Raw genomic sequence first — 24,006 nt, 5'->3', positions numbered from 1 at the left:
TGGCACCCAACGCTACCTAGAAGTCGGCGCGCCTGGGGTCGATAATGAGAAGTTTGTTTTATTTACAAATGCCAATGCTTGGTTTATGATCCATTGGTCGATAAGATTACACATGATGATTTATGGCAATGGAATCAAGTTGGATGAGGATTAAGCAAGAATGTCAAAACGACTGAAACCCAGACGATTTTTGATCAAATTTGTAGTGCAACCCACACCCACATGTCAGTTACGACGGATTGCAATCCGAATAGGATAAAATGTCCAATTTACAGAAAAATAAAATTTATTTACGAAATTTATCTAAAAAACAAATTATCTTAAGACAAAGTCTCATTATTATGAGTGTGACGTATCGAATTTTACTTCATCGACAGGTACTGCATATCCCCCTTTAGCTTCATGTTTGTCGAATTTCGTTGATGGACGCAAATAGTAATGAGCGATGCATATGATGAATGCTGCTATCGAAAATATTCGGAAACTTATGGCGCCGCCCAGTCTCTGAAACATTTGACCACCAATCAATGAACCGATTGCAAAACCGATTCCATCGTCCATTCCAGCCACAAGTCCCTGTAATCGAAAAATTTAAAAAAATTATCGAAGGCTGTAGAACGTAATGAAGTAATGATCCGCGGTATCTTGGCATGCATTCATCGAGGCATTCATTATCTTGAGAGACCACTGAGGCATTAGGTAACACAGTGACAATAAGAGAACATCCGAACTCTATTCATATGGATGAGGACATCGTCTAAGTGATAAATACTAACCTGAACAGTGGCTGTTGTTCCCGGCGGTGCAATAGCACTGGCATAGGCAACAATGCATGTGTAACACAGAGCATACGAACATCCCTGCATAAAAAACTCAATTACGACCAAATGCCATGGATTCGACAGCAACGAAATCAGGCCCAATCGAAGTGAGTACATGAGAAAGCAGAAACTCAAGCAATGAACGTAACCAATTTTCTTCAGAATTTTCCCGGAAATTAGGAAAAATAAAATTTCCCCTCCCAAGCATTCGGCTGCTACAACGCAGCCTTCAATTAATTTTATCGATTCCATGAAACCGGTCTCCTGGGCCACATTTTCCAGATGCCAGAACATGAAGTAGATTATAAACGAGTCCAAAATGCCAGCCAAAGTGGCAAAGACTAAAAATATGGCGATTCTTTTGTGCCGCAGCAATTTTATCACGTCCCTGTAAATGGATTCTGACGAAGACATATTCGGCAGTTCCAGCCAATTGACGCTAATCACGTCAAAACTGCTGAACACCAACATTATGAATAACGGCGGAGCTAGTGTATCTAGACCGAGAGAGCTGTACACTTGTACAGCGACTCCAGCAATCAACGCTGAAATACCAAATCCAATCGTTCCCCATACTCTCTGTGCTCCATATTTCATAGTATCATCGCCTGAAAAGAACGAAACGTTCTCGATAACATTGAAGTTTGTCCTTGAAATCAAAGTGAATGCATAACGTACCTAAGATATCAAAACAGGTTGCATCAGTGGCACTGTTGGTGCAATTAAAGCAAATCGTTCCCAAACACATACAAAACACAAACATCCAAAATGTTGCCGTTCCAGTTACACAATCCGGTACGGACGCTTCGTCTATGTGACAAGCTAACTGGCAGGTTGTGTTGCTAATTTGGTCGATGTGATTAAGGCACACTTGAAACAGTTGATTGTCTGTAAATGGCGTTCGTGATGTGGCTGAAATGTTGTCTGTTTCTTCTTGAATATTGGTTATGATTTCACTGTTGGACGATAAAAATCCTGCAATGTAATCCATTTCGCATCTGCATTTAACTGGTCTGTAGTCATTGCAGAGTTTGTCTTTGGTATAAAACTGCAAGTAACATTTGAATGTCGTCAATTGAATTCGAGTTCGCACCGGCATTACCGGTGAAAATTCTATTACCTCAATGTCATTGCAAGTTTCCGTCGAATTAATGGACGAAAAATTATAATTCGCTTGAATGGGTACTTTGTGTGCAGGCTGTGAGGGGACTATGTAGAAACCAGCATAGCTTAGAGTCATGATTAGTATAATTGCTATGAATATGATCTTGCGAATACTCTGCGGAAGAGCCGAGCATTAAAATATCTTCATCAAATCACTACCATCGAACTTACAGTAAAATAGTCCATCAAGTAACCGACAGCCGGTTTTGCTAGAATATATAAAATGGGAAGAACAGAAGTAATCAGGCCCATTATATCTGCAGAAATTCCAAGCTGCTTTCCGATCACCGGTAATTGTGGTAGAATTGGACCGATTGCTTCAGAAGAACTTTATGTTAAGCAGACAAGAAATGTTAAATGAAAGCGTATAGGTGTCTTACCGGCCATGAAGAAGAAGTAGTGAGCCTTTATCGGCAGAAAAGACTTGTTAATTTTGAATAACTTTCCCATTATGTTGTGTGGACGATAGCGGTACGGTGACACTAATTGCGGATAAATTGAATTGCTCTCATGTTGATTTTACCAACTGAAACGTTTCTGCTTTCGAATTTATGTATTTGCTGATAAAACGGTTCTATTGTTGCTATCTAAACTGGTGATTAATTATACATTACATACCTTTAGTTATTGCAAGCCAGACTCGATTTCTTATCATGTCTACAGTTGATGTGAACAAAGAATGTAGTAGCACTAAATTTAGGTGTTGTTAAGACAAGGAGATTGTGTTTTATCATTTCATTTTTGTAGTATTGTTTCAGCTGAGAATGAAACCCATCTCCGATATGTGTAAATAATTGTCCGTATAGGTGTGTGTCTCTCGGCACAGTAAAATGAATGGCGTGTTGCTCTTTGTTTTAACAAAAATTTACAATTCCATTTCGCACACACAAATATATACAAAATTCATTCAAAATTTTGTCGACGTTTACAAAAGAAGCTGCAATGGGTCGGTGTACTCTTTGGTTTGGACCTTTTCACTATTATTTGACTATTTATTGCTTTATTATTCAATCAAGCTAATTTTTGCCATACTCAAACGGCGCACACAACACAAAAACCAACACAAATGATCAACAATTATTATCCGACATTTTTATTTACTAATAAAATGTCCAAGGCATCAGCTGTTTCACTTGTAGATAAAAACGGTATACAAAGACAGGACCGAAATAGAATGACATAAAGAGAAAGATGAATACGATGTGTGGATGAATGAATTTCGCTATGAATAACACTCTACACGCTTCGTACACATCAATGAATGCACACAATGAACGCGGAGTTATCTGTTATCGACAATAAATAGATGAGCTCTAAATACCTAACGTTGTCTTGTAATAGCTTTTAAATTACTTTTAAAATAAATGAAATGAAAAATGTCGAAAATGTTTAGATTAAGTAGTATCGACTTAACGTCTGTGAAAGGTTATGATGAATCAAAACATTTTCATAATCATTTAAAAAATTACGAGTTCAAATAATGAGGCGGAGCCAATCAGGACCAATATTATCTATAAATTTGCTGAAATCTGGATAGTCCAAAGACAGACAGATATTGACGTATTTTTGGTAGTATAAGTAGTACTCTAAATAGAGAACTGAAACTGGACAGTGTATCATACAAATTGTTACACTGTTAAACAAATTAAAAATGTTTCGCACAGAATAGTACTCTAATTGATAGCTGTCACTACGATCGCTCTGCGATTTTTCAGCTAGTGGACCATATGCTTCTTTGCAGTTATTTTCAACTAGTTTTCACAAACTGTGTACTCGCCTTAAAGGGGGTACACAGTTCGTGCAAGGAAAAATGTGTGAAAAATGTGAGCATGAGTTTTTACATTTTTTTACAGTGCAAAAATTTGTATGATACACGCGCACTCACTGTCCACTTTCAGTACTCTATTTAGAGGACCACCCCAATAAAAAATTGTTTAAAGTGAGACTCCTCAAAAGCCTAAATCGAACGAATTCAGACTTCTCAGTCCTTACCTTCATACAAAATTTTCCTCACTGTGACAGTGAGAAGTCTGAATTCGATCGATTGAGGCTTTGTGAGAACTTTTTTTTTACTCGGGCACTCATGCTTGAAGTGCGTTGATTTGAAGAATGTCTCAAAGACGAAAGACATGTCAATAAGCTCTGTGCGTCTTTACGTTCGTTATTCAAATGAAACATGAAATGAAGAACGATTTACAGCAATGTTCATCAATTTACTGATATATAATTTGTCGGAAACAGGCTCTTTCGTCCAGATTCGTCTAGAGTATGCTCACTCTTTAAATGTGATAAATCTTCAATTAGACTCTCACATACGGTAATACATCACATTAATGGGTCTGCTACTCCCTTTGATCTAGGCATTTTGGGGAAATTAGTAATTAAATCTTTTACTTCAATAGTTTTAACATAAATTTTGCTACCAAAAGCGGAAAGTTTAGCAAATTCTCTTGTATACTCTTGTACTGAAGGTACTGAAGGTGAAGGGGTGTTGAGGAATTTCGCGCCGCGCCATTCACAATAAACCACAAAGTGACATTTTCCTTATACAAAATATGTCATTTTGTCAATTATTGTGAATGACGCGGCGCGAAATTCCTAGCAACCACTGAAGGTACTGAATTAACTTGTGTGTTTATTTGAGTTGAAAAACGATTCGAAAAATCCATAAAGACACAGAGTAATGAAATCACGAACTATTTCGTCATGGACAATCACAAAAGAAACCACCGGCATTTATAACCCATCAAATGAGAAAAGTAAACTATACAATAGGTTCCTGGAAGAGTCGAAACCTTCGAGCAATAAAAGAAACAAATAATTGCGATAGGTTACAGTATTCTAGATGTTGGCGTGGTAATTTCCACGATTTGCTGTAGCTGAAAAAAAGGCTGAACAAATTTTACTGATCTAAAAATGTTTACTTTAGAATGACGGTGTGATTGTTACCTTGACTGAAAGTCATGGGTCTTACAGATATTAAGCACTCTAAAAGGTTTGTCACGAATGTCCGAAACTTTTTTATTCGATGAGGACTGAAATACTTTGGATTGATACCGAAAAGAATTTTTTGTGTGATTTCTTGGTGTCGGTGACAGAAAAAGGAGTTTCAACGAGTATGAACGTTGCAACCAGAGCGAAGCGAGGGCCGGAAGTCACAGGGACAGTAGTTGTATTTCTATTCAAGAGAAATGCCCTCTTTCCAACGTCTTTTAGCAGACAATAAGAGTTAAAAGTTGCTTGTTTGAAAATAGGACTACATTCCTGAATAAGTTTTCTTTGTTTATTCTGAAAATTTGTTTTGAATAAAATAGAAGGAATGGACAATTTATCACAAAGCAAGACAAAGATGTGCTTTGAGCAAGAACATTTTATTACATTTTTGTTATAATTAGGAAAATCTATTGAGAAAATCAGTCAGTCAATGGACCAGACCCACCCAAATGGTGGGGCCTAGTATTGGCATTAATAATGAGCGATGCTAAAACAAACTTCAGTTTATGAAGATTTGCGAAGTAAATAATGGGTCAGAGATTATTTATTTAAATTTATTGGCGTGGACTTGAATGTATATACACAGCACATTAATTGTAGCTAATTTCTGTAGTCTTCAGTTTATATTGAAGCTACGTAATACTGAAATGATGATCGGCATATTTATTTGCATGCATAGTATGCACGACCTTTCGGTAGAAATATTTTGTAACAGAAGAAGCATATCCGTGTTCAGACAATCCTCAAATTTAATCTGATCGATGGATCCCTCATTGACTAATTATACAAATACTGGACACATCCCGTGATGACATGGGAAAAATGTCGCGTATGTTGAGAAAAAAATCGGAATTGTCTCATTTTGTACTTAACAATTCAAGTTCACTAACAATTCTATTCATGAGTTACGGCTAATCTTATGACTCATAAGGTCGTGCAAAGTATATAGACTTCTATGTAATTTGTGATGAATGTGAGACGTTAAAACATTATACTTGTTCAGTCTAGCCTACAGCAATTCGGTCATCTTTTTGACCTGGAATTATTTATATAAAAAAATGTCTCGTGGCCTCGTCTGTCTGTGATCCAACAGACAATCGCATTATCTTAGTAAACATCTAATTTCAGTTGCTTCAAAAATAAGTAATAATCAGACCAAAACCAACCAATGAAAGTATCGGAAATATTTACCCCCAAATATCTCAAAAATTACCTTCGAACCGCAATTTCTAACATAATTTCTATTGAGAGCTCAGTTCATTTACCCAAATTTTCAGGTAATTAAATCGATTAAATTGAGCTAATTAGTCGACCACTTGTGTTCACCGTTAACACACTTGAAGAAAGTGATTTCGTCTTACGTGTGGGACGGTCGAGCTATTTAAACAAATTAAAATTGCAAAGAATTTTACATGTTCAAACAGACGCTTAACTTCCAAATTCAATGTTAACGGCAACAGTCTATGAGAAAAAAGAGTAAACAAGACATGCGTAATCGTAAAGTTGATTTGATTTGTTCATAAAACATTAAAAAAAAAACAACAAATCGTAGGGTAGATGTGGCAGTCATTGGTCATTCTTTCCAAAGCATCAACTTGGTCACACAAAGTAATCTAAATTATGATAGACATACTAAATGAACAGACAGATCTATTTTTTTAAGGCTCGCCTCGCCGCGCACAGTACAAACAGTCAAAGTACTATAAAGGGACTGTTTGCTCATGCAGTCATGGAAAATCCTTCTTCCGTTTACAAAATGCTATGAAAAGTGTTGACGTCTCCTTCTACAACATGTTGCGAAAACAGGTTGATCCTTCTACAAAAAGTGTTAGCGATTGGAATCTTTTTGGACTTTACAAGATTAACATTTCATGATAGACCAAACACAGACTTTATTCAGAGGGATACGAATTAGAAATGAACAAAATGACACTTCAAGAAAAAGTGCTTCTATTGACAGCTGCCAAATAGAGTACTATTTTGTATAAAAACTTGTTCGATACACTGTCGAATTTCAGTACTCTATTTAGAGTATCACCACAGCTCTGCTACTAGCATGAACATAAGAAATATTTGGAGGCCAATGCTATCTTCATAGGCGTTGCATTTCTTTCGTAAAGACAACAATCATGATTTGTTAGTGTGAATAAAAACGCAAAACGCATGCAATCGTACACGCACACATCTTTGAAATTTGGAGGCTATTTTGACGTTGATAGAATGAGTGTTTGGCTAAGCTGATCGAAAGTATGAATTCAGTTTGCTTTGTTAAAGTATTTTCGAGTAAATTGCTCATACTTCACTTCTCCTCAATTTACTCAATACAGCCTCTCGAATTCCAATTGATTTTTTATTAAAATGAGTAATCTGTTGAGATCTTTTTGGCAGTTTCGTTTGATAAGTTTTGGTTTTCCTAAAGATTGTTGATGCTTCCTTCTACAAATTTTTCCGAAAAAGGGTTGATGCTTCCCTCAACAAAAATGCTGCGAATAGTCTCATATTATAATGGTCTGACTATTCGCACACAATGCAAATAGCCAAATAATTATAAAGAACACAGTGCAAATTCACCCCGTAAGTGTGCCTAAAATTTGAATTTTAAGTGAACGATTCGACGAAAAAGTGAACTGAAAAGTAAATTTCAACGCTTCCTTGTATGAAAATGACGCTGCGTTTGAAAGTATCACGCACTTTCAATTTTGAATTTCGACCGCACTTACGGCATCAATAGTCTCTTTTTTTTAAAACATAAAATAAGAAAATTTGGAGAAAACGTAGCACTGCTCCTAGCATTAACATAGAAAATATTGGGGTGTATGCTCTATGTTTCTTTTGTAAAGATAAATGATTTGATTTTGAGTATGAGTTGAAAAATACAACACTAAGAGTCTGAAGCGGTAGCTCTAATGACTAAAATCTGCAAATTAGACGCTTGTTAACGCTAAGTGCTAGTGCTATGGGGAAAACGATGCAAGCAAAGTGTAAACCAAAATTCAAGCAAATTAACATTGACCGGCCGCCTATTGAGTGCATTGTCTTTCGAGCAAAACCACCGAAAAGGTCATAAAATAGTTACAAGATCGAGATGAAAAAATTGTCATAAAAAAACGTTTAGTTTTTATGTACCAAGAATGAAATCAATGTTCCACAATGAGCCAATGCTCATTACCTTGCACTCTAAACATAAAAATTTTTAAATACGAGTTTGCGTTGATATTTCGGAATATCCGTCTTAATCATTTTTTGTTCAAAATGATGAGTATTGGTTTTTAATATCACAATAAATAAATGTAGTCTAGTATTACTTGGTACCTGACCGCGGACAGATCGCATTTAGCGGCGAACACGGTATACATATTTATATGAATAGGGGAATTTTTGAATTGTTGATGGATTTTTGATGAAATATTTGCGTTTCGTTGGTGTTTTTGTGACACGGTTTTTTTGCAATTGCAAAATGATGTTGATTAAAGTTAGGTGACCGTTTAGTGACCACCGCGTCTAATTGGTTTAATGTTAAATTGATGCATGTCTGTGATTCTTGTTTTGTGTAAGCAAACTTTGACCAGACATCAGCTAACATTGTGTGGTGATTTTGTTTTACTTAAAAATAATTAACGCGCACTATAGTAGATGCAGACACTTATGTAACACTTACTTGTATGACATCGGATATCTTGTCTTCCATGTTAAAAATAAGATATAAAATAAAAATCAATTAAAAAGAAGAAGTGAGATTTGCCAAGGTCAGGAACTAGTTTTCTCGAAAAAGAATTTTAATTATTTTGTATAAAAATGGATTTCAAATCCATTTCATTTGTGTTGTGTTTTGTTGTCGTTTTGGGATATTGTGCACAGGTGATGGATGCTTTCGATGGTGACGACAAGTGTAAGTCCATGAACTTTAAATTTATTAATTGGCTGAAATTCAATTCACACGAAAAGATTACCGATCAATCGTTTGTTTTCAATCCAAAAAAAAAAACGTTAGAAAGGTTGTTCGTTCGGTTACGAAATTTTTTTATGATACGATTTGCAGACAGGTAAAAAGTGTAGCAATGTCGTGTTACACATTCTTGAAATGACCTTAAGTGCGATTGACCAGTGAGAAACGTACCAGCGTCGTTTATATTAAAAAAAAAAAAACAACAATGAAATGTTCGCATGATCAACATTAAAAGTGTGTTGAAAATTTGCGTGGATCGAGGTAGAAGAAATGAAGAAATGTAGAAATTCTAGTACACTGTTGATGTTGTCAGCTCAGTGGTTAAACTTATAGACTAGATTTCCTGGGACCACAAAAACTTCTAGTGGTCCATACACCCCGAAAAGCCACTTTTTAGACCATCGACCCGAACAACTTCAGAAGGCGAAAAATCAAAAACTGAAAATTTTCTCATGTACATTGGTGCTTCTCACATTTCCTAAATAATAAAGACAGATTTTTAAAAATGTCTTATTTTGGTCGAGATAGCACATTTTTTTTTGGATATTAGGTATACTAGGTATATTAGCTTGAAGTTAAAAATTTCAATTGTTTTTAAATGTCTGGAATTTTATCTTTTTGGAAATGCCCCGCTTGTGTCGAAGTACTATTTTTGAAGAGTGAAATCCCTGTTTTTTTAGTTTTCATAAATAGTTATTTTTGCAACAAGTTAAGAAATGGGATTGTTTTGTTCACTGGATGTAATTTCGCTCGCTGTCGCTCATTTGATAATCACATCGTGTTAACCGAAAGAGATTCGTTTTATGAGTAAGTAGTACATACTTCGTGTACATTTACCATGACAGCATAGCACTGAACCAAGCAATAGAACAGATTTTTTAACGGAAATTTAGCCTCTCTAATATGATCTGCCACAAAATAAACGACATTTTTTGAACCGCCACAAGTATAAATTTAATGAGAGCCACTAAAACAAGGCATCAGAACAGTCGGAGCGTTTGCTGCGACTTAGTCCCGTACGACCCGTAATCCTATTTCGTCAGTAACCATAATACGTCCGTAGCCGTAATACGCCCGGAACCCTAATACGTCGACAACCCTCTAATGCGTCTGTTACCAAAATGCAAGTCAAGTTGGGCATGGTCAAATTTACTGAAAGTGTTCATTTTTAAAATTGCGCATAGCGCAATTACGAAAGCCCGTACGAAGTACCTCTCAAATAAAACCAACAATTTACGACATTATTTTAGAAACCCAAAATTTTTTGCAACTTTCCATTGGGTATTCAATTAAGTCTCAAGTAAAACAAAAATTAGCAAAATCGGATGATATTTACTCGATTTATGTGCAAAAATTACTTAGGGCCGATTAGCGGCCTTAGTCCAAGGGCCCAAACTTAAAACTTTTTTTGCCACAATTCTATTTGGCATTCAAATATCTCTCAAATGAAACAAAAACTAGCAAAATCGGATGAGATTTACTCGATTTATGTGCAAAAAACACTTAGGGCCGAGTAGCGGCCTTAGTCCAAGGGACAAAATTTGAAACTTTTTTCGCCAAGTTCTTTTCGCTATTCAATTATCTCTCAAACGAAACAAAAACTAGCAAAATCGGATGAGATTTACTCGATTTATGTGCAAAAAACACTTAAGGCCGAGTAGCGGCTTTAGTCCAAGGGCCCAAATTTGAAACTTTTTTTGCCACGTTCTTTTCGGTATTCAATTACCTTCCATAAAAAACTAAATCTAGCAAAATCGGATGAGATTTACTCGATTTATGTGCAAAAAACACTTAGGGCCGACTAACGACCTTTGAGCCCTCCCAACGAGCCCGCGTTGCATCTTACCCAAAAACAATGTTCAGCAACTTTGTTCTACTCGTCAATACCTTTCATTTGATATATCACAAGCAGCTATTGCGTGCGTATTTCGGTAGATATCGTCGAAAGACTGAAAAACACCTATAGGGCCCTAGCTCTGGAAGGCCGACCCTACCATGCCCATTTTCGAACTTGACCTTACTTTTGTCGATACCAATCGGGGAAAAAAAGAATTTTGAAAAAAGGTTGTGATTTACTCAAGCTAGAGGGGTCACGGACAGACGGACAGACGGACATTTTTTTTATTGCGGATTCGTTATCTATGAACATAGACAAATGCTTTGCCCTTACCGTCTGCTTCTAATTCAACATGTTACAAACGGCATTTTAATCTTATAAGCCCCCAGTACTTCGTACGGGGCTAAAAATTTAAATTTTTAGTTCACTTTAAAACGTAGACAAGTAGGTCATTTCAAGCAGATTTATACAAATTCGCACAAATAATTGCCAAATATTATTATTTAATGAAAATTTGTAAATAAACAATTAGATGAAACATTTAAATATTTATCGAAATCAAAATACTGTCAACAACTAGAGCATGTGTGGCCAAAATATAGAACACGAACAACTCTTATCTTTTATAATGACAACAAAGTAGGGTTGCCGTTGCATACGCAGGCCCCTCTTGGAAAATCTGTTCTGCCCCTCTTGGAAAATCTGTTCTACTGCTTGGTTCAGATGCTATGATGACAGCCACAACTCTTAAGTCTATATGATTTTGACGTTACAATTATTCTATTCCTTTAATCGTAGCACTTAACCAGAACAGTATTTTCCAGAAGGACCAGTAGGAATTCATATAAATTAAGTCTGTAATGCTACCGTATCGTAATTTTATTTGTATGTCTCTGTGTAGTAATGGTAAGACTAACATATTATGGGACTTCGGCTTAGGATCACAATCACCAACTCACAAACATTTGGACATAGTTGCATATCATATTTAATATGAAAAGAGGAGGTGATTTTCCGTTTAAAAAAATCGGTTCTAGTTCTTGGGTTAGTGCTATGTGTTAGTTCATATGACGTGAATAGCGTGTATTCTCACTTTCGCATTATACGCACCAAACTTAACGATCATGATCCAAAGTATAATTATTTTAGAACATTTTAACCTTGCACAGGCGCAAGTTGAATGTATCCGAGTATATTTTATGATCACCAGTATTATAGCTGTCGAATCTGTTGTTACGCTGTTGTTCTAAGTACTTTTATATGCTTCAGATAGGGAGTCGTTCAAAAATCACAGGACGATATTTTACAGATATGTCTACACCCCGTTTACCTAACCGCGCCGCGTGAAGTTATCGGTGATAATGGCGTGATTACGGTTGATATGATGCTAAACATCGTTGAATGATCATTTCAGCATATATTAGTACTGTCATGTTAAGCATTATTGCATATGTTTTTAAAGAGCTTTCGAGAGCTTTAAGCCCCTTTAGCATTTCCCTGCAATATTACACTTCTGCAGTGGTATCTAAAAGCTCAAAACAATCGATAGAGAGATCCGCGTGATGGGAGAAGTAATAGAAAATGCTTACCGAGCCTTTGGGTGAGGGAGTGAGACCCATTCACCAGAGTAAATCCATTTTCCATCATAATCTCATAGACCATTTTACAAGAGAAAGCAAAACCAAGTTTGTCAGCATGAAATGATGTGTCCCTATATGGAAACATAATATGTTGAGCAAAACAAGGCTGTATACTGTATACACAACAGTATACAGCCTTGGAGCAAAGTACGTACTTGCTTTGAAAACAGATCAAATTAACGCACTTCAAGCAAAAGTGGTACTCTAAATAGGGTACTGAAACTTGACAGTGCTACATAAAAAATTTTCCACTGTAAAAAGAGTGGGGATAAAAATTCATACAAAAAGTACTCTATTTGGCAGCTATCATAAATAGCCCTAAGCAAAAGTGGTACTCTAAATCAAGGTTCTGAAAGAACATACTGAACATACTCATTAGATATTGTTTGAAATGTCAACTTGAAGAAAAAAAATAGTTTTTATCAGGTTGACATTTCAAACAATCTGTATTGAGTATGTTCAATAAATAGCATCAAAATTTGTGTGTCACCGCCTTCGTGATCAACTCAGATGCGTCTTAATCTGTTCTTTCAGAACCTTGCTCTAAACAGGGTATACTGAAACTTGACAGTGCTACATACAAAATTTTACACTGTAAAAAGAGTGGGGATAAAATTTCATACAAAAAGTACTCTATTTGGCAGCTATCATAAATAGCCCTTTTGCTTGAATACAAAATCTTTTCATGCATACTCATGATCTTTAATTACTAAAAGTGGTAGGTAAAAATGAGAAAATTAACTTTTAACCTGTTACGGACGACGAGCTCTGACTATGTGGTCAACATTTTCAAACAAATGAAATAAAATATTTAAAATCTTGAAATCTCTAGAAAAACTTATGTGTGTGAAGTATCTGCGAAAAAAACCTGCGAATTTTAAATATCCAAAATGAGTTTCCTTGTACAAAGGCTTTTCCACAACTTTTTGTAAAAGGAGAATGGTTTTTGGAATACATACGGAGATGTAAACAAACAAAAAGTTGCGGGAAAGCCTTTGTACAAGGAAACAAATTTTGGATATTTAAAATTCGCAGGTTTTTTTCGCAGATACTTCATACACATGAAAAACTTAGATTAAATGAAGTAATAGATCTGTTTTAGTGTAACTGCTTATGTGTTTGCCCTTTGCCGTCTCTAAATGGTCTCTAAAAGGTTAAATGACTACAAATTGTACTTCTTGTAAGCCATACAAATTTCGATGGTATTAGCCGCCTGAAAAGTTTTTCGTGACGTTACAGCACTGAATCCTGGTTCAATGCTGTGGTTACGTTTGAAATAAAAATTCTGACATCTCTTCCTTATGCATTCCGCTTCTTTCTCATTGTTTGGACGAACTGTCATGTAAACGGTAGCTGGCGTTCTCGGAGACCTTTGAAGTTTTAAGATTTTTCGTGAAGCTCATGTAGAAACAGGGACTAACGTAAGGATTTTCCCGTGGGTGGGATTTCGACGAAAAGGCGCAAAAATGACTTCCTAATTCTTACTTAGAGGCGCCAAAAACAATGATTAAAAAAAGTCGAATTTTTCCTAGGGAGATTTGAAACACATTTTCCTTCCACTTCTGAGCCCTTCTTCTGGTGAAAAAGCCCGCGTTTGTTTTGTTGTCATTTAATTTGATTTCCTATTTTGCAGAATAATTTGAGATCTTACCAATGGCATGCAATTTCTTGATAATTTTGCCATTTGGCAAAACAGATTTGCAGTAATCATCTGCGAAAAAATTCTTTTCACAAAGAACGTGACTTACGTTACAATCAAATCTGAAGTGAATATGTAATAAAGGGTAGCACTCAGCACGCTTCCTTGTGGGACTACTGCTAGGATATGAGCTAGATATCCTAGATTTCTGACAATATGGTACAAAGACCGTTTTTGTGGAAATGATTGAACAATTTTAATAAGATAGAAAGGAAACTTTCGAAGGAACATTTTGTGTATTAGACTCTTATGCCATGCACTATCAGAGGCCTTCTCTATGTCAAATGTGAACAATCCTGCAGAGTTTTTCTTATTTAGAGCTTGTTGGATATGATTACCTAAGATTTTGCTGATGGAGTTTGGCAGGCTAATTGGTCTGTAGTTGCTAGCACCTGATGTATCCTTAAGGAATGAAGACTGCTTTTGCAATTGCTAACCAGCCTAGTAATTTTCCACAGTTGGTTAGAGTATTTTTTCAACTGTGAAAGCCGGTCGTTCCACATTTCCTTATTGAAGAATTTAAATTGAGCTTTGATCAATATGTTCAGATGGTTAATTTTCTTGTCAATGCTGAGGACATGGTTTCGCTGCCACTGTCGATTTTTGTAATTTCTAAGTGATATTAACTTTAATATCATGTTGTCTAGAGTCGGCGAGTGGTCGACAGTCTTGTACACAGGAATTCTTAATCAAATCATCAATTAACGACTTGGAATTTAAGTGGTACGGATCTGTCGACCTCCTGACTGTTAAAATCAAAGTACTTTTTACGTTTTTGTAAAAATTTATAGTGTGGTCAAAATTGAATTCGTGGATGGGAATTCAAAAGGCGCGGGTGGGAAAATTCCCACCCACGATGTTCCTTAGGTTAGTCCCTGTGTAGAAAACAGGCGCAACTCTGCATAAAGCCCATTGAACAGCTAGACGGAATATTATTTCTATCGACTCATCTGCTCATTCTTGCGGTCACTGTAACAAATGAATTTGTTTTTACTAATTTTTCAGTGAGAGTGTGCATTGTAGAAGGTCGCGGGACGTACAAAAAGGCAGCGAAATTTTGTCCAACACTGGAGAAGACATCAAAGTTGGAATGCGTCATTGGAGTCGATCGTTTGGACTGTCTTAGACGAATTCACAAGGGGTCAGCACACTTTGGCGTTTTCTCATCCGAAGATTTGGTAACAGCCAGATGGGCTAGTGTGGAGGTATAAAATATGAGACTTTGTAATAATTGTTACATTTATCACAATTCCCGTGTCTCGTGTAGATTCTAATTACCAACGAAATGCGATTTCACGATTGTAAGTCTAATTCGTAAAACTCGTTAATTTGAAGAAAAGTTCAAGCCCGGATGGGTGGTTTTATCTGCTTATTCCAGCCCCTTTCGAGTATGAAATCGTAGCTGTCGTGGATAATGAAGCTGACATCAATTCAGTTCATGATTTGCGAGGTAGTAAATTTTGTCATCCGGGCCACGGACTACAGAGCCATTGGACGGAAGTACTAGCGAATGTAAGATGATTTCATTTAAACCGAAAATATTATCGTTCATCAATCGCTTCCGCATGTATTTCAGTATTTCGAATCGACATTGGTGTCCCGATTATGTGAAGAGGAACTGTCGCTCGTTGAATCGAGAATCCGAGCATCGGCAGAATTTTTCGGGCCGAGTTGTAAGGCTGGTCCTTGGGTGCCGGATCCAACGGAAGATCGACTGCTAAGTATGCATCTTATTGAACATTAGACACCGAACCATTGACTAATTTGTAAATTGTTCCATCAGAGCGAAAGTATCCGTCATTATGTGAACTGTGTTACAATCCACAGACATGCGCTAAGGGGGATAAGCATTGGGGTCGTCGAGGACCTTTGTATTGCTTGACGAGTGGATACGGTGAAGTTGCTTGGGTTCGATTAGACGATGCTAAAAGTCATTTCGGGGTAAGCGATTCCGCATTTGATTGAATTAAATGTGAGTTCCTAACACAGTTCGTTCATACAGTTTAGTGGCACTGCAGCAGAAAGTTCTCCGTCTGAATACAGCTACTTGTGTCCCGATGGTGCGTGAAGACTCATTGCTATTTAAAATGTAAAGAGTAAAATCGAATTGCTTTCCTTTCCAGGTCACCTTCAACCAATACATACGGAGAAGCCCTGCATTTGGGTAGCAAAACCGTGGCCAGTCGTAGCAGCTCAGCCTAAACATGCCGCTGAAATTCAAAATATGTTGACCAACATAAATCATGACAACCAAAACAGCTGGCAAAATGCTCTTCTGAGCTTACTGGAATCCTATCACGTTAACGTAACGACACTAGACCGAAGTATCCCGATTGACGATTACCTGGATCAGGCAATTGGCTTTCAGAGTGCGTACAGTTTTGCCACGTGTAGTCCACCTCGATCGATTATCTACTGCACCACTTCACTCATTCAGCATTATAAATGTTCGTGGCTGCAAGAGGCATCTTCAGTGTACGGAATCGAACCGAACATTCAATGCATACGCACCGAAAGCATGCAGAGGTGTATGGATGATACCAAACACAGAACGGCAGATGTAGTTTTGGTCGACCAAGACGAACGTTTGAATGCAGAACGAAAATATCATTTGAAGCCACTGCTGTACGAGTTTTCTTCTGAGTTTTACGAGCGATACGTTGTGCTGGCAGTGATCAAAGACGGCTCTAGAATTAACGACTTTAGCGATTTGAAAGGGAAACGAGCCTGTTTCCCGAACTTTGAAGGAGCCGCATACCTATCCGTACTAGAGACATTATGGAATTACAGTTTGGTGGAAAAATCGTGTCCGCACCATGTGAATTTGGCTAATTATTTCTCGACCGACTCATGCATCTGGGACGATAAGCACATATGCCACAACCGATATTTCGGCGAAATGGGTGCATTACGGTGTCTGGCTGATGGAGTGGGCGATGTGGCATTTATTAGCTCCGGAACGTTCAAATCCTTCAAAGACGGTTCGTCGAATTCAACGTGGCAGAGGAAATTCAAAACGGAAAGTCTGAAATTGTTGTGTCCATATGGACGAGCAGCCAAACCGAAGGATGAATACTGTTTCTTGAACTGGACACCACGAGGACACCTCATGATCAGCAATGAAACGGAATCGGTGCGGCGCAACGAAATATACAATTCGTTCAGAGATATGGACAAACTGTTTGGGAAGCAATACAAAAGCCACACGACACCGTTCACGATGTTCGGGCCGTTTGACAGGAAGAACAATGTGATGTTTAGAGATAATACGGATGGATTGAGGGGATTAGAAGAATTACAAAAGGACAAGTCATTTAGGCTGTTAGATAAGACTTTCACTGTTTACGCTGAAGACGTATGTACCAGCGATGCCATACAGATTGCACATTGGTTGTCGTATTTAAGTTGGACGGCAGTATTATTAGCTTATGTTTGTTTAAAATAAAATCGGACGACACCGTTCTGTGAAACGTAAAACTGGCCTTTTAGTGCAAAGGCGGTACACGGACGAGTTTCCTGTTATCGACATCACCGAGAAAATGAAGCGCTGACACAGAAGAATACGGAATTTAGAAAAGTGCATAAGACCACAGAAGGTAATGGAACAGAGGTTCCGGTTGAATTCGAGTGCAGCACAAGTTTGCTTCAGTATAGCCCTAAAGATTTCAATAGATGTTTTGCGGTGTTTACATACTTTTCTAACATTTATGCCATCATTTTTAACCACATTCCATCAATTCGATAAATCTCGTTAGCGCTACACCAAACTAAATACGACGCTGCACTTAGATTAATCCGAAACTTAAGCTCCGAAATTTTACGCTTACCAGAATTGCTTTAATAGCACCCAACAATACTTCTAAGCGTAGTCATAGTGTAACTTCAGCGGCTTCAATGGTTGAGGTGGTAGTAGAGTCGTTGACTCAGAACGAAAAGCTAGTGGCTCGATTCTCCGTCGATTTTTTTTCGTCAATTTTTTAAAATTATTAATGAATTGTTTGACAGGGTGATGGATGAGTACACTTATCTCAATCCCGAACCTAAACACAATGTCACCCATATCATCCACAAGAAAGCATCCACCAGCGCCGATCATTTGTTTTTGCCAGTGTATATCGCTAGCAAATGACTTCTATTGCCATTGTTTGCTCTTACAATACGTTGCAGTTAAGAGTGATATCGCGAAATCTTCGAACAACTTTGGGACAAGGGGTCACAGATATTATAGACTTGTTTGGTGTCATATATTTTGTTGTCGACGCTCGAGGTCATGAAGTAAGGGTCTGCCAAAAGGGGCCCAAAATCGTTTTCTCGCGATTAGTCGAGTAAAACCATTTTGGGAAAAAACTTTTTTAGCTAGCCTTGTAGGCCTTGAAGAGACGCATATTTTGAGTATACACACCACCAGGTCCATATTGACCTGTTTGTGATATCAATCATTTTAGGTGATTTTCCCAAGTCCCTGACCGGCTGCAGTGACATAAGTCCGAGACATGGTATGTATGGTGAGAGAGCTTAGCCTCTGTAGTACCATAACATGTAAAAACATCCTTGGATAAGTTTCACTGTAAAGGGTTGGAGCGACTTTAGCGGAAGTCCACCCAAGTCCACGAAATTTTATCCCTTTCTTTTGTTTGTTTATCGCTTTTTTGAGGTTTTTTGTGCGGCTATTCACTATTTATTGCTGACAAGAGTGAGATCAACTAAAATAAAGAATTTTTCGATGTATTCACGTGGTTCTTATAACCCAAATTTCGATCTATTTGAACTATTTTCTATATAAAAGTGGGATATGAAGCATTTTTGGACTTTTTTGTGTTTTTAATTTCAATAAAATTGTTATCTGAAGTGAACTAAACTATAGTAAAGAGTTACTTGATATATCCACGTTCGTTAAGTACACTACGACTTATCGAACGTTTTATGCATATATTTCGACTATTTTCCAGTAATCGAAAATCGTAGTGTACGTAACCAACGTGGATATATCAAGTAACTCTTTACTTTAGTTTAGTTCACTTCAGATAACAATTTTATTGAAAATAAATATTAAAATGGCCACAAAAAAGTCCAAAAATGCTTCATATCCCACTTTTATATAGAAAATAGTCAATACCCTCTATTGAGGGTATTGAAATAGCCCAAATAGATTTATTTTAAATTATCTCACTCTTATCAGCAATAAATAATGAATAGCCGATAGCCGCACAAAAAACCTCAAAAAAGCGAAAAACAAACGAAAGAAAGGGATAAAATTTCGTGGACTTGGGGTGGACTTCCGCTAAAGTTGCTCCAACCCTTTGCAGTGAAACTTATTCAAGAATGTTTTTACATGTTATGGTACTACAGAGGCTAGGCTCTCTCACCATACATATCATGTCTCGTACTTATGTCACTGCAGCCAGTCAGGGACTTGGGAAAATCACCTATTTTTTCACCTAAAATGATTGATATCACCAACAGGTCAACATGGACCTGGTGGTGTGTATACTTAAAATGTGCGTCTCTTCAAGGCCTACGTAAAAGGTGAACTCGCATACGCAAGTTGGTTGCTGCAAATGCTTTTTAGCCATGTCATCGACTGAATGACTCCTTTTACAAAATTTTGGTATTGAAAAATCGTGTGCGAGTTCACCTTTTACATAGTTGAAAAATGCGTTGTTTTAGCACCGTGTGCCAAATTACCCCACGCCACAAGGCCAGCTAAAAAAGTTTTTTCCCAAAATGGTTTTACTCGACTAATCGCGAGAAAACGATTTTGGGCCACTTTTGGCAGACCCTAAAGTATAGTTTCCACTTAAAAAGAGCACTCCGTTTAGCCTCCGTTTATATGACAGTTGTAAGATAGAACAAAGGAACTGTCACGTAAACGGAGTAAAAAATTGAAATAAATTCAATTTCCACTCCGTTTGCGTGACAGATCTAATGTTCTATTTTACAACTGTCATGTAGACGGAGGCTAAACGGAGTGCTCTTTTTAAGTGGAAACTATACTTTACTTCATGACCTCGAGCGTCGACAACAAAATAAAGTTCACCAAACGTAGTACTACTTTTTACTCGCAAAAATTCAACGAATGGAATGAGCTATAAGTCAATAATATCTGTGACCCTTGTCGCAAAATGTCTGATTTTTTTCGATGTTTTGGCGATATCACTATTAATCATGCCTCTGTTGTTGTTGTTTTTGGATATTGTTGTGCAGTTATGTGTACACTTTTGTGTTGAGTTTATTATTTAATTTGTTGTTTGTTGAATCCAAGGGCCCTCTCAATAGAACAAACTGACAAATTAAAATGAAAAATCATATGTTTAAATGTGTGTGTGACAGCTTCGTGTACAGACAGTATAGGGACTCTTAATGTCAAAAGTAAGGGACTCATAATGTCAAAAGAATAATGTCAAATTATGGTCCCAAAAATGTCCGCGAAATTTTGAAATTATTACTTCAAACGAAATGCTATTTTTTTTAAAATATATTTTTTCGTTATAAGTGGTGTTTGTGAATGAAAATTAGTTGAATTAGTTTATGTGTGGTCTGTTTCATATTTGTTAAATTCATCAGTTTTAGAAGTTAATTCAACATAATTGAATCTTGGCTGTTTTTACGTTACGATTTGGCAACGGGCTGAGGATACATAGACAAAGCTCAGGACGATCACAAATACTATAATGCCTGCCTATGAAATCTAATCTAAGAGCTGAAATGCCTAAGAAATCAAAGTCTATTTCTTAAATGCTTAAAATAAAATTCTGATTGCTGAAATACCTACAATCTCAAAGTTCAGATCAAAATCAATTCAAAGCAAACCATTCGTCCAATACAATATGACACAATATAATGCCAAAAGGAAAATTTCATAGGCAGGCATTATAGTATTTGTGATCGTCCTGAGCTTTGTGTATGTATCCTCAGCCCGTTGCCAAATCGTAACGTAAAAAAAGCCTGAATCCTGAATTATGTTGAATTAACTTCTAAAACTATAAGAAATCATTTTCATGAGGACAGCCATTGCGAAAGGTTAGTTTATAAAGAACAGAATTACGTACGAATGAAACGAAATTATTTCATTCAGCTTCGTTAATTTTCCTTTAATATTATTACACTTCGTTATGCAACATTTTCGTGGCATTTTACACAAAAAAGGTATTTTCAATTCATAAAAGAAATTGAAAACTTTATTTACTCTTTTAATTATAACTCATCCACGTGTTTTGAACGAATAATGAATGACAACATGAATGAATGAATATATGTATGAATGGAACAAGACAATTATTGTAATAAAAAAAGGAAGAAGCAAAGTTGACGTTTTCGGATTTAGTAGTGTGTGTGATATGATTTTTCAATGAATTTCGGGTCATAATTCCTCTAGGTAGTCTACCTCTATGGTTGAATCTAAACGATGAACTCAATTAAAAGAATAACAAAATAAATAAAATCCACAGGCTGGTTGCATCACTTACAAAAAGAATGTGTGAACGCAAAAAATTTGCTACGTTTTATAAAGAGAACAGCCAGAGACTATTATCGGTAGTTTGAATAACTGAATTTCAGTAACTTGAAGTTACTAACTTCCAACAATTTATAAATCGTTTTCTATTTTATCAGTGTGTGCACTGATTGATAGATGCCTCTACTGTTTATAAGTAATTCCATGTGCCCCTGCAAGAGTAATAGATAGATATTATTGCGCAGCAATAATGTGTGCAGGATTCGTTCTTTGACTGATTGCACTATCATGGGCGCGCGTTAGCATAGCGCCCGTGACGCAAGTCCTATTACTAGAAAAAATTAAAAAAAAAAATTTTTGTCGTAGACTGCAGAATCATGGGCGCGCGTTAGCATAGCGCCCGTGACGCCAAGTCCTATTACTAGAAAAAATTAAAAAAAAAACATTTTTGTCGTAGACTGCAGAACCATATATACAGCAAATATTGAAGTTCTACAATTCAAATCCAAATGACTCCAAATTAGCTTCAAAAAAAACTAGGCGTCCGTACGAGTTCAACGAGCTATCACACGTTCTTGTAGCTTAAAATTTGGCCACGCAATAAATCTTCCAAGAAGCCACTATCCCATACATTTTGGTCTATTACAGTACTTTAAACGAGATGAAAAAATCCTACGTTACTTTTTGGTTTGTCCGTCCGTCCGTCCGTGTGTCCAGTTATAGCCTATCTCCTAAAGTCTTCTTTAGAATTTCTTGAAATTTTGGGAGTAGATTCGAGTCGTCATTCTAAGACATTCCAGAAGAAAAAAAATTGGGGGGAACGGGCCTCGTTTGGGAGCTAGCGCTCCTCGAAGTTCCCATATAAGTCCCATATAAGAACACCTTTAAGTGTGTGTGTGTGTGGATTTTTTGAGTGTGAAAATTTGAAAAAAAAATTTTAATGTTGGGCAGTAGGAAAAATTTAAATAACCTCCATACAAACTACACACACACTCTACGGGGAATAATGATCGAGATGTCCGTCAGCGTTTTTTTGTATTTCATGCGTCAGGGACCACTGTCGTTTTTTAACGCGCGAAAAATTTGAATGAGTTGAGTTACATTTAATTTCCGTTGGTTCATTTATTTAGTTTTTAATTGAATTAGGTTAAACTACTTGAAGTGAAATCTTCACAATCAGTTATGAAAATGAGTTTTCATAGTTCAAACGCTGTAACATGAACTTTTTGAACAGAGGCAACACATCAGTGAAGTTATTTAGAAAAATTAAATTTGGTGTATGGTTGGGCAGCTGGAAAGATTTGATCACTTTCGGTGTATGGTTGGGCAGCTGAAAAAATGTGATCACTTTCGGTGTATGGTTGGGCAGCTGGAAAAATTTGATCACTTTTGGTGTATGTTGGGCAGCGGGAAAAATTTGGTCATTTTTGGTGTATGTTGGGCAGCGGGAAAAATTTGGTCACTTTCGGTGAATGTTGGGCAGCGGGACAAATTTGATCACTTTTGGTGTATGTTGGGCAGCGGGAAAAATTTGATCACTTTTGGTGTATGTTGGGCAGCGGGAAAAATTTGATCACTTTTGGTGTATGTTGGGCAGCGGGAAAAATTTGATCACTTTTGGTGTATGTTGGGCAACGGGACGTATATACAGTTATATTGACATATATATAGGTATATTGACCTATATATAGCTATATTGACCTATATACAGTTATATTGACATATATACAGCTATATTGACATATATACAGCTATATTGACCTATATATAGCTATATTGACCTATATATAGCTATATTGACCTATATAGAGCTATATTGACCTATATATAGCTATATTTACCTATATGTAGCTATATTTACCTATATATAGCTATGTTGACCAATATCTAGCTATATTGACCTATATATAGCTATATTGACCTATATTTAGCTATATTGACCTATATATAGCTACATTGACCTATATATAGCTATGTTGACCTATATGTAGCTATATTTACCTATATATAGCTATATTTACCTATATATAGCTATATTTTTAAATGCGTTTATTTACAATTATAGATTCTTACAATTGGTGATGATGAGAAGTTTATATCTTAGCCGTTTAAATAAAAAATTTCATTGATTTTGGAATTTTGAGGAATCGTTCCTGTAATTGCTGCGACGTTTCCACGTTGAATCGCCAGACTTATCTTTTGAATAAAAAAAGATTTTGCGTGAACGCTGCCTGATTTAGAATTTAGAATTGGGCCTAATTTGTTAACAAATGATTTCGCTGGTTCACTAAAAGTGCCGAAAGTTTCTACAGCAAATGGTAAAAAATGGTAATTCTTCATTATTTCCTCATATAAATGTTCCTTCTTTGAACAAGCAAAGTTAGCTGCTGCACCAGCATTTTTCGATGACATATCTATATAACTGTGAGCAATCGTGTCGACACAGGTCGCA

At 36.6% G+C, this 24,006-nt stretch overlaps 2 protein-coding genes and 1 long non-coding RNA gene across 6 annotated transcripts in view; 2 read left to right on the top strand and 1 right to left on the bottom strand.

The window, feature by feature from the left end:
* The window catches only part of LOC119082026, a 31,434-nt gene that overhangs the window by 2,701 nt on the left and 4,727 nt on the right, over window positions 1–24,006 (top strand). The window lies entirely within an intron of this gene.
* LOC119082025 (major facilitator superfamily domain-containing protein 6) lies at window positions 269–3,124 on the bottom strand. Of its 4 annotated transcripts, none has more exons than XM_037191345.1 (7): window positions 2,604–3,124; window positions 2,366–2,545; window positions 2,157–2,302; window positions 1,942–2,100; window positions 1,500–1,869; window positions 777–1,429; window positions 269–576 (listed from the first exon to the last, which is right to left on the bottom strand). In XM_037191345.1, the coding sequence occupies exons 2-7, from the start codon at window positions 2,433–2,435 to the stop codon at window positions 340–342; spliced, it is 1,635 nt and encodes a 544-aa protein (XP_037047240.1). In that variant the 5' UTR covers window positions 2,436–2,545; window positions 2,604–3,124; the 3' UTR covers window positions 269–339. The 4 variants fall into 4 exon arrangements, with proteins under 4 accessions (XP_037047240.1, XP_037047242.1, XP_037047241.1 ...); XM_037191347.1 differs by having other exon boundaries at window positions 2,366–2,522; XM_037191346.1 differs by having other exon boundaries at window positions 2,366–2,525; window positions 2,604–3,123.
* On the top strand, window positions 8,279–17,574 carry LOC119082024 (transferrin). The gene is made up of 8 exons (XM_037191343.1): window positions 8,279–8,868; window positions 15,107–15,306; window positions 15,369–15,402; window positions 15,480–15,613; window positions 15,678–15,822; window positions 15,885–16,042; window positions 16,104–16,161; window positions 16,225–17,574. The coding sequence occupies exons 1-8, from the start codon at window positions 8,775–8,777 to the stop codon at window positions 17,544–17,546; spliced, it is 2,145 nt and encodes a 714-aa protein (XP_037047238.1). The 5' UTR covers window positions 8,279–8,774; the 3' UTR covers window positions 17,547–17,574.

The sequence above is a fragment of the Bradysia coprophila genome, unplaced genomic scaffold (genome assembly GCF_014529535.1).
Source record: "Bradysia coprophila strain Holo2 unplaced genomic scaffold, BU_Bcop_v1 contig_373, whole genome shotgun sequence".
Classification (NCBI taxonomy): domain Eukaryota; kingdom Metazoa; phylum Arthropoda; class Insecta; order Diptera; family Sciaridae; genus Bradysia; species Bradysia coprophila.
This window is presented reverse-complemented; position numbering and strand designations above follow the sequence as displayed.

Excerpts from the sequence above, each read along its gene's own strand:
- LOC119082025 (XM_037191345.1), bottom strand. The coding sequence starts at position 2,435 with ATGGGAAAGTTATTCAAAATTAACAAGTCTTTTCTGCCGATAAAGGCT. Across the intron at positions 2,303-2,365 it reads CTACTTCTTCTTCATGGCCG|CAATCGGTCCAATTCTACCA; the intron begins GTAAGACACCTA and ends GTTCTTCTGAAG. Across the intron at positions 1,870-1,941 it reads AAACTTGCAATGACATTGAG|TTTTATACCAAAGACAAACT; the intron begins GTAATAGAATTT and ends TGTTACTTGCAG.
- LOC119082024 (XM_037191343.1), top strand. The coding sequence starts at position 8,775 with ATGGATTTCAAATCCATTTCATTTGTGTTGTGTTTTGTTGTCGTTTTG. Across the intron at positions 15,614-15,677 it reads GGACGGAAGTACTAGCGAAT|TATTTCGAATCGACATTGGT; the intron begins GTAAGATGATTT and ends CATGTATTTCAG. Across the intron at positions 16,162-16,224 it reads CAGCTACTTGTGTCCCGATG|GTCACCTTCAACCAATACAT; the intron begins GTGCGTGAAGAC and ends TTTCCTTTCCAG.